Here is an 11,161-nt window from a genome sequence, read left to right as displayed (position 1 = left end):
GTGGCCACTCAGCAAGTAAGCTGATGTGTTTGTGGCAGTACTGTACGTACGATCCTTGGGCGGAGTCATTCTCCCCTAGCACGAGGGCGTGCTAGATTGGGTGTGGGAGAATGTCACGGATGATATTTCTGTGACCGTGTAAAGACCAAGATAATGAACGATCCGCTGGTTAGCCTCGCACAATATGGGTAAAGGGGGTGACATTAGCATTGGGGGTGTTCTGCCTCAGTCTTCGGACTGTGTGCACAACTGGTCGGGGGCTAGTGCCGCCTCTCTGATGAGCCCATGGCAGGACGAAACCAGTGTGATCCGTATGTGGTAAGGCTTGTCCTGAGGATTATGGGGTCCTCCAGGACGCCGCACGGGCGCCGTGTGCTGCGCCAGACTCTCAGCCCGTAACATACAGCTTAAATATTGAGAGTGAAGAACAAGGTATGCAATAATTAGAAACTTAGAATTCAACTATTAACATGTAACGGGAGAAAAACAACTGATTTCCAATTCAATCAAACTACTTTGCTCCCATCTATTTTTTTGACTAAAATGTGAAGGAAGTTATGTTGAGTCCCACCTCATGAAATTTCACATATAAGTTTAAAAAACTTTCCTATTTAACAAGCTAAATTTTTGAAATGAATTTTCCTTTAAGACTTTTGCTTGTGCAATTGATATTTTTATTAAGAAGTTGATATTATGGAAATGGGCATGATCAAAACAAACAATTAAAAAACAGTCTTTGTCCATTATATGTTCAAATATAAAGGGAGAAGTGCTATGATGGTTTGGAAAAAAAGTGATAAAATAACCCATTCAATAAGTTCTTGCTTTAAATTTTTTATTTTATTTATTGCTAAGAAGCATATCCATTATAAATACACAACATGAAGTGCAATTATAAATATTAAAGGCAAGTGCACTTTTTCTATGCATGTCTAAATACACAAAATGCATCACTTCTCAACCAAGTTTCAATAGAAAGAAATATCGCACGATATTCATGAGCATTGTCAATTTGTTTGTTTAAATCATGTTAGTTTTTGACCCTAAAAAACATGTTGCTTCATCCTTCCATTTCTTTTTTTTTTTTTGTTTGAGTGAAAGGGGAAATTCTAATGATGAAACATCTGTACAGAGGAAACAAAGATAAAGAAGATTACATCAAGGAATTAATAGTGCAAAAATTACCGAGTATGGTTAATTATAGCCTTAAGGTGCACTGAAAAATGGTTCTCATCAATGATTTCCGCTGCAACAATCCAACAATTGCGAGCTTCCCATAATTTCCATGTCAGAACACTAATACCAACTTGCCAGAAGAGGTCCAGTTGTGGCGACTTAAAGATGCCAGCAAGCCAAGAGATAAAACCCTTGTCATAAAAATCAGCAAGCATATCAGATGTGAGCACCTTCCTCCAAAGCTTTGCAGCCAGGGGACAATCCTTGAAGGTGTGATCTATGTGCTCTATGGGACTGTGGCAGAGTCAACCGTGTTGGTCATGTGTCATCTTTCTAGGGAAACGTTCAGCATTGGTGAGTAATCACTCCTTAAGCAAAAGCCATTACAAGGTACGAACACGTTGAGCCGCAGGGAGCTTCCAAATGAGTTTCGACTTGATATCAACATCATTCCAGTTTAGAGAAGAAGCTACTTGGTAGGCTGATTTAACACTAAATTTGCCATCTCTGTTGAGATTCCAGAAGCAAGTCAGGCGCATAGGAGAGTTGGTTTCAATTGTGATTCCTTTGATTTGGTCAAGGATAGCCCGCGGAAGATGTTGGAACAGATTCCATCTCCATTGCCCATTAGAATCCACATAGTCTGATTAGGTATATCAGCAAAGGAGAGATGTCATAAAGGCCATAAGTCACCCACCCAATAGTCTGACCAAAACCTAATGTTGCGCCCATTAGCTGGTGTCCATTTAATCTGCATCATTGTATTTGACCATATGGCAGCAAGGTTCCTCCAGAAATGAGACGATGAATGCTTACCAATGTCCAGAGGAAGAGTATCTCGAATTTGATATTTACCTCTCAAAAGTCTCACCCATAGTAGGTTTGGTTTAGCCACTATTTTTTTAGCAATTTTGGACTGAGCCTTGTTTTGTGGTTCCAACTTAATGAGTCCACAGCGTTTATTGGATAACGGTTGGCAAAGATCAGATCATTTGACCAAGCTGATGCCCGGCTTAGTGTCAGTGTATCCCCATATAAACTTACGAATCAGCTCTTCAATTGCATTATGGCAAGAGGAAGGTAACAGAGTACTCTGCATGGTATAGAAGGGTACTGAACACAGAACCAACTAAGACAAAGTTACACATCCTGCCAAGGATAAAGACTTACTCTTCCAGCCTGCGAGTTTTAGCTAACAATCTATGTAAAATGTAGCTATAAGTTCTAGTAGTCACTCGGCCATTAATTAGAGGAACCCCTAGATAACAACCGAGGCACTCAGTGTGCTGGAAACCCAAGGCTTGACAAACCATGTTACGATAAGCAGTATCAACATTCTTGGAGAAATAAATGTGAGTTTTAGAATGACTCACCTTGTGACCAGAGGAGATGCAAAACTGATTTGGAACTCACTGAACAGTTTTAATCTGAGTAGTAGATGTATCACCAAAGGAATTAAATCATCGACCAAAAAGAGGCGGGAAAGGGGAACACTCTGTCTCCTAAACTTGGTAGTGTGCCAATTTCCTTTTCTAACTTCTGCAATGATGGCTTGTGATAAACATTCCATGCATTGGATGAAGAGGTAAGGTGAGAGAGGATCACCTTTTGTAATGCCTCTACTCGGGGAAAATGTTGCAAAAGTTTACCATTCCAAATTACTTGCATAGAAGGAGTAGTAATGCAAGTCATTATAAACTTGATTAGAGTTTTTGGCAAGCCTGCATTTTGAAGTGTATCCTCAACGAAGTCCCATTTAAGTTGATCAAAAGCTTTTTCCAAATCTACTTTTATAGCCATCCATCCCCTTAACTTCTCTTCTTTCTCATAGAGTGCATTACCTCTTGAGCTATGATGATGTTATCTACAATGTTCTTGCCCCAAATGAAACTAGTTTGATTCGGCAGGATAATGTCTAACATGATGGCATTGAGGCGATTGGCAATTACTTTTGTTGCAACTTTGTAAACTATTGAACAGAGACTGATGGGGTGGAATTCTCAGATATATTGAGGTTTGGGGACGACTTTAGGAATTAAAGCTATAAGAATAAGGTTTAGAGTTTGGTGTAAGAGTTTGCCAAGCCAGAAATCACACGCAAATTCAAAAGGCCCTTTACCCACAAGTTCCCACTGATTCTAAAAGAAAAGGGCATGTAGCCCATCTATTCCTGAGGCTTTTAAGGGCTTTATCTCAAATAAAGCTTGTTTGACCTCTTCGAAGGTGACCATTTTATCCATAATAATAAGAGATTCCTTCGGTACTTTGGGGAATGCACGTATGATTGGAAATGGTGTAAAACCAGAGTCTTCCAATGTATATAATTTTGCGAAATAATTTCATGCCAAATCCACTAGTTGTTGTTTATCAGGAAGCCCGACTCCATTTTCGTTCTTGAGCTCGGATATATGATTCTTTAGGTGATGAATTAAGGCTTTTGTGTGGTAGAATATGGTGTTCCAATCTCCCATACAGAGCCATTTTGTAGAGAATTTTTGGATCCATAGGAGTTCTTCCTAAAGGCAAACATCCTCAAATCTAGCTTGTAAAGAACAATCAAGGTCAAGTAAGAATTTTGAGAAGGGAGAGTTTTCACCTTTTCAAGCTTTTTCTGAAACCCGAGAGTCACGCCAGCAATTTCCTCTTCCGCTTTTCAATATCCCCAAATACTTGAGCGTTCCATTGAGTAGCCTCAGCTATAAACTCACGAATGTCATTGATAATATCATGGTCCGGGGTCTCGCACCTTTAAACCAAGTTTGCAAAATTTGGATACGTGATCCAAGAAGCAATAAACCTGAAGGGCTTATTAGTAAGTGTGGGTTGATTATTAAGGTCCAGTTGGATTAAATGGGCCTAAGGTTTGAGAGCATTTTTGGTAGATGTTCAATAAAGGTTGAGTGTAATAAGGAAATCCAAGAGGCATTGCAAATAGCTCTGTCCAGTCTAACTAACAAGGTGCCATGTTGCCGAGTGAATTTAAGGCTATTAAAGCCCAAATCGATGATCTCATTAAATTCTAAAAGGTTTTAAAAAGAGCACATCCATGGTCGTCACGCCCGTATCCACCTCTTCTCTTATCACGATTAATGGTGGCACTGAAATCGCCAGAAAAGGGCCAGGGATGAGTAGAGGTTGAAGTAGTATTAGTCAAATCCTTCCACAAGAACTTTTGAAATTGGGGTTAAGGGCTCCCATAAATAGTAGTAAATAATTTTTTTTATTTGCAAAGAAAACTCTAATTTTTTAATGAACAAATTGCTGGTGATTATGTAAGATTTGGATATCTACTTTATATGTCTAAAAGATCTAGATTCCATCAGAGAATATTATAGCTTCAACTTTGTGAGAGTGTTGAAATCCAATTTTCTTGATAACTTTATCAACTTTAAGGCTTGAAATTCAAGACTCTACAATAACAAAAATATCAGGTCTATAGTTAGCAGCATAAGATTTCACAGTAGAGGGGAGCCTTTCATCTAAGGCTCCTTAGCAATTCCAAGTGACATTTGACATAAAAAATAATAAAATCATTGCTTAAGTGTCGAGCTGAAGTCAACTACTTTTACTAGTATGTCAATTGCCTCATTGTTGTCATCTAGACCTTGATCTTGCTGAGTACCATAAGCAATCTCCTTTATAGCACGGACACAAGGGCTTGGTGAAGTAACCTTTCCTAAAAGTGTTGAACACGTGTCCCAAAAGAAAGTTTAAAACCTCTTTTGTTCACATTTGAGTCTAGTGGCTTAGGTTACGGGGCCACTTGATCATTAGGTGAGAATTGGGCCATGATTACATCATTGTGGCCCAAAAGGACTGGGATGTGGGTGACTGGATTGTGGGCCTTGTCTAGAGATGGTTGGGCTTGAATGGCTTTGTGGGGAGTGGTTTGAAAGATGCTTTCCTTGCTAGGACCTGGGTTATGAAGCTTTTGTTGTTTGTGTTTAGCCTTCCTTTTCTTTGGGGTTTTTGTCTGTTTCACTTTGCGCCTGTAATTATTGTCACCGTTGTTATCAGTAGGTTTGACATAATCTTACACATCATGCCGTAGCTTCTCCATATCTCTTGACATGTTCAGAACATCAAATTTTGAGGTAGTGGCAATACCTTGACCAACATTGATGTCCTCTTGTTTGGCATTCTTATCGTACCTTTTCTCCTAGCAATGATCTTCAAGGTAGCCATAGCAACCACAATGGAAACAAATGAGGGAGGCCTTCGTATTCCATGTAAATAACTTCACCATCAACCACAAGTTTAGACGTTAATGGCTTTGTGAAATTGATAATATTAGCAAGTGTTACAAACTTACCTGATCTTTGAATTATGAGTTATACTCTACTATGTAACTTGCCTGTAAAGTTTGTCAATTGAACGTATGATATTTTTGTGATAATACTTAGAAGGTAAAGCAGGCAATTGAACCCAACCACCCACCTAATTTATAACACAATCTTATGGCTTAAAAGATGGAGTCCATAATTGCATCAAGAAGTAATGACCAAAAATAAGTTTAGGTTTACTAAGTAGAACTTTCTGGTAGTCTAACCGCTCCTTGAACTTGACGAAGAAACATTTTTCATCTAGGTTACTAAGCTGAAATTATCCAGTGTACTTCTAAATGTTCTGCAACTATGTTTTCAGCTACTCATAGCTAATTCTTCATTGGAGAAGCTTGATAACAATAGCAAGACTAATTCTCTCATTAAGAACTTTAAGCACTCGCTTAGAAAACTAATTGAAGGAATCCCATCACGCATACTAATTACCAAATCACCTTGCCCCAGTTTGATGTCAACCTCTGCATTGAGCTTAGCGTTGCCTTAAAGGAGCTTATCTTTGAAAGATGGTATTGCACACGTAGACTTTGGTTCTTTAGCAATCATCACAATGTCAGCAGCTCTTCTTGTATTTCCAGAACCATCACGGGGGAAAGAATAATAGGGATGAGCCTCTCCTCATTTGAGGATTGAAGGGAGTATTCAGCTTCCACATCATCGTCGACCTTATGTATCTCTAAGCAAATTTTAACTTTCTTTCTTCAGCAGTTGGTGTCAGGATGAGGTGGTGGTTTGCCCTTAGGGCAGCTCTAGAAAGAGGTAGACATGAGATTTCTTTCCAAGTAATTTCGTCCTTTCATTTCTTAGTTTTGAACTTAATTTATTTATTATCAAAGTATCATATTAATAGCAATGTGGGTTGGTCTAAGTTATAAGAACTCTCGAAAAGGGATTATTTCCAAGGTTTTATATAAGTCATATTTTAGACTAAATTTATAGTCCATTTTTTATAAGTCATTTTATATAAAAGGTATTTCATTAATTATTTTTATCTAATGTTATTCTTTCATATTTTTTTATGACTAGAAAATAAAAAGTTAAATGAGTAAGAAAATACATTTAAAATGATGTAATTAATAAGGGTAAATTATAAAAATTTCTTTCTCTTTTAAATAATGTCAATAATTTAACTACATTTTCTTAATTTTGATAAGGTAATTATAAATCACTTGTTATAAATAGGGCTGGAAAGATCACGTGAAAAAAAGTCACATTTTCCAATATTTTTGGGAAATTACAAATTAGTGCCTGATGAAAATTTTAAGATATTTATTGTTAAATTTTAATGTCCAAAAGCGTGTGAATAATAAGCTAAAATTAACCGAGGTTATAGTCAATCCATTTCAAGTAACTTTCTTTAAAAACAAGCCATACTAAACTTGGGAGGATCGTGTTTCCCCCACACAAAGTGCCAATATATTTAAAATTGACATGATCTTAGGAGCCATTAGATCTATCTTGTTTGAGACCCATGTGTTGATCCATCTAGTTCTGGGTTTCTCAGTAGAAGTTTTTGACGATGATAATAATAATAATATCTTCTTGTTATTATTATTATTATTGTTAAAAACTTTATCAACTGGGTTTGTTCGGGAGGATTTAAAGAGGAAAAATGGGTTGCTTCTTATGGTGCATTACTCCGAATGAGAAAGTCGTCAATACAGATGGTCCAACAGATTTTTCGAAACGCAGGGCCGAATTGAAATCCATTACATTCAAATCAATTGTTTCTACTATTTCACTCAAGACAGGTGCGTTAATTAATTGCTGCGGTATGCTTGAATAGTTGACCTTTTTTGTACGTTGATGTTTTGCAGAAATTAATTGTGAAAAATCGATGAGAAATGGTCCTGATGGGAAATGCAGGTGAGTGATTGAATTTTCCGTAACTGCAGGTAGCAGCAGGCAGAGAAGGATAACCGCTGAGATACAAAAACATGGAACTGTACAAAATGAAGCCAAGGTTTTCACATACAAAGAACTCGGTGATGCAACTGACGGTTTCAGCGATGAACACAGAATAGGCGAGGGGGGATTTGGGGTTGTCTACAAAGGACGCATACAAAATATTGATCAAGTCTCTTTCTGTCTCTTTTCCTTGACAGATATTTTTCTTTTTTCTGCTGGAGTCTTGTACAGGCTGGATTTATCAGGCGTTCCACGTTTGGATTTCAGGTTGTGGCTGTGAAGCAACTGGACAGGCAAGGAAGGCAAGGAACTAGAGAATTTATTTCAGAGGTTTTGATGTTGAGCTTGTTGAAGCATCCAAACCTTGTCAATTTGATTGGTTATTGTGTTGAAGACGACCACAGGATTTTAATCTACGAATACATGCCCCAGGGGAGTCTAGAAGATCATCTCCTAGGTAAGAAGACGCATAAGAGATCATTATAAAATAATAGCATTATTTATGTGTTTTTATAAACAGCTTTTGAATTGATGTGATGGCCTTTTACTTATAAAAGTTGTGTGTGTCAGAGTTAGCTCCAAATAAGAAGCATTTGTCTTGGGATATGAGGATGAAAATAGCTGAGGGAGCTGCGAGAGGGCTTGAGTATCTACATGAAATTGCTGAGCCAAAAGTAATATACCGTGATTTCAAAGCATCTAATGTACTGTTAGATGACGATTTCAATCCCAAGCTTTCTGATTTTGGAATGGCAAAAATGGGCCCAACACAAGGTCAACTTTATATCACTACAAGGGTCATGGGAACCTATGGCTATTGTGCACCAGAGTATGCTGCCTCGGGGCAGCTAACGAGCAAGTCTGATGTTTATAGCTTTGGTGTTGTGCTTTTGGAGATAATCTCTGGCAGAAGAGTTATTGACGTTGCAAGATCAGCAGACGAGCAGAACCTAATTCAATGGGTATGTTGCCATTTTTCTCCCTTTTAACAAGTGATGAATCAGTTTCACTTCAACAAAGAGCTGTTGTGGGCGTAAAATGGGGTTAAACATGAAACACAAAATGGTTTTCCAATGATCTTATGCCAGTGCCTTTTTTTCCTCGAAAGTTTTATGGTTAGAACAGTAATCTTCAAATAAGGCACTTGAGGTTTTCTGTGTTCTGATTTTCGCAGGCACAACCTCTGTTTAAGGACAGAAGCAAGTTTACGCAAATGGCTGACCCCTTGCTTGAGGGTAGCTACCCTGAGAAGAGCCTGTTTCAAGCTCTTGCAGTGGCAGCAATGTGCCTGCAAGAGGAAGCTGAGGCAAGACCTTCAATGGGTGAGGTTGTGGAAGCGCTAGAGCTTCTAACAAAGCCAAAAGATAGAGAATTATGAGAACACCTGGATCCATGGTCAGAACTGCTAGCCACATTGAATCATTTAGAGCACACTAAAAAGACCAACAGATGTAGAGTCATCACCAAAAACTGGAGTTTCATGCAAAACTAGACTGGCATTACGAACCAGAGGTAAAATTTACCTATGCTTAACTGTAAAATTTATAGCAAGCGATGGTAGGGTAACTTTTAAATATGCAGCAAGTATAATAATCAAGTGGCATGGATAGACAAATATCAAATCACCTTGATAAATCAAATATCCTAGATTACGATTTATGAGTTCCACAAATTTTGAGATCAATTATATCTTATTAGTCTTTCAATGAGTGAGGTTCCCCATGTTTAATCTTATTTCTTCTTTTTTATCTGTATTTTTTCATGCTTTTATTTCACCTTTTAAATTGAAGTAAATTGCAAATATGTTGATAGATGTAAATGAACTCTTTTGCTAATAACTGCAGAGGGGTGTTAGATCTGATAATGTATGCGCGTGCGCGTGCACATGTGAAGCTAAAAGTGCTACATGCTTTAGAAAGAGTTGCTAGAGTGCTTGACAATTTGATCTTCAAAATGAGAAATTATCCAACTCTCGCAACGCAATCTGAAAAAAAGCATAATAAGCTTCAAGAGTTGGTCTCAATGCAAGTGCAAACTGACGCATGAAACAACTTCAACGGCTGGTTTGATGGTGAAAACAAGCATGTGATGTGTGATTAAGTATTAAATCTTGTCAATTTCTTGGGGGTAAAGTCACTAGGAATTTCTTCGCAATCCCCTTAATTTTTGTATGAATTACCTGCCTCTCACTGGATTAGAGAAGTGGATTAATTGAATTGCATGCAAACAGTACCAAACACTACTTGATTGTGATACAAAGGGAAAACAAATTTAGTTAACTCCGGAGAAATACTTGCATTATAGCTGAAAGTTGTAACTAGGAATTCTGTTTAAATCGATTATTGTTTTCTGCAGTTGTGTATCTTCTCTCCTTCCTATTCCAAGTCATAAAATCAAGACTAAGAAGTTGGGTTGGGAATAGGCTCTGCAAGAAATTGTGACTACGATATATGGCTGAGCTTTCTGAGAACTTCCTAGCCTTCTTAACTCGAACTTGGTGCAGTACTTAATTTCCTTCTTCAGTAAAGTTCCAAAGCTGCTCCTTGTGCCCATAGCAATAGGAGCAGGAGAAACAGCCATTTTTTATCTTGGAATTTGGAGACTGTAACTCTACTTTTCTAGTGTAATATTTAGTTGTTGAGATGAAAGGTATGAAGGAGAATTATAGATGGTGAAAGTTTGGATCATAGAATCATAGGTCTAAATTTAATTTTCGATTGGGAGCATCTTCATTTACCATGATTGAAACTTTGAAAAGGGACACGATTATCATATTCTCCTTGTTTCTGCAACGGAATTTGCCTTTTTTTTTTTTTTTAACCTGGACATTATACTTACCCTTTTGACTTCTAAAGCCATACTCCCTCCTGTCCTGTTCACAAGGCGAAGAGCAAGAATTTTCTTGGTGTTATTTATAAATAACATCATTAATTTTTTATTACAAGTTTTTTCTTTGGGTGAATTACCTTGAAGTCTTATATAATAAAATTAATTATTATAAGATTCATTGACAACTGAACTAAGGCTATTGACAATCAATTGTTAACAGACTTTTTAATAATTAATTTCCTCATGTGGAACTTGTTTGTAATTTTTTTCTTTTCTTTTACCCTTCATTAAATATTGGAGGGTAAAAGAAAAAAATTTATTATGAAAATTTAATGACATAACTTATAAATAGACCTAAAAAAATTATTCTTTCTTTACCTTATAAATAGGACTGGAAGAAATATATGGTATTGGTAACTAATTCACAATTCTCACAAAATGTTAGTTGATAATTTTTTATTACAAGTTTTTTCTTTTACCCTTCATTAAATGTGGGTGAGAGAAAAGTATGTTATTAAAACTTTTATATTTAACTGATGCTAAATTTAAAACTTATTAAATTTATAGATAGAACTAATAACTTTCAAGCTTGGTTCAATAAAAAATACTCCCTCTTAATCAAAATATATTTTACAAAATGGTAGTTGAAACTTTAATTTTTGAAAATTTTTTTTGCATCTTTTCAATTATACTCTCATTAAATACCCTTCATAATTATCTTGACAATGATAAGTAAAATTTGAAGGTAACATTTTTTTTTAAAAAAGTAATAAATGGAGTGAGGGTATCATTGAAAAAAATAATTATAAAAATTACCTAATGTTTTATATTTTAAATTAAATAAGATTTATAAAAGATGTTTTATATTATGGTTTGAAGAAAGTATTGAAACTTTTATATATAAGGTC

General features: G+C 36.5%; 1 protein-coding gene across 2 annotated transcripts; it reads left to right on the top strand.

Moving 5' to 3' along the window:
- Nucleotides 1–6,968: 6,968 nt before the first annotated feature.
- LOC129293188 (probable serine/threonine-protein kinase PBL23) lies at nucleotides 6,969–10,101 on the top strand. 2 transcript variants are annotated; one of them, XM_054931000.1, is made up of 6 exons: nucleotides 6,969–7,267; nucleotides 7,412–7,593; nucleotides 7,692–7,881; nucleotides 7,995–8,386; nucleotides 8,599–8,936; nucleotides 9,780–10,101. In XM_054931000.1, the coding sequence occupies exons 1-5, from the start codon at nucleotides 7,129–7,131 to the stop codon at nucleotides 8,800–8,802; spliced, it is 1,107 nt and encodes a 368-aa protein (XP_054786975.1). In that variant the 5' UTR covers nucleotides 6,969–7,128; the 3' UTR covers nucleotides 8,803–8,936; nucleotides 9,780–10,101. The 2 variants fall into 2 exon arrangements, with proteins under 2 accessions (XP_054786975.1, XP_054786976.1); XM_054931001.1 differs by having other exon boundaries at nucleotides 9,269–10,101.
- The last annotated feature ends 1,060 nt before the right edge of the window (nucleotides 10,102–11,161 follow it).

This window comes from Prosopis cineraria, unplaced genomic scaffold, assembly GCF_029017545.1.
Source record: "Prosopis cineraria cultivar Desert tree isolate PC_DT_omini unplaced genomic scaffold, ASM2901754v1 PC14, whole genome shotgun sequence".
Classification (NCBI taxonomy): Eukaryota; Viridiplantae; Streptophyta; class Magnoliopsida; order Fabales; family Fabaceae; genus Prosopis; species Prosopis cineraria.
This window is presented reverse-complemented; position numbering and strand designations above follow the sequence as displayed.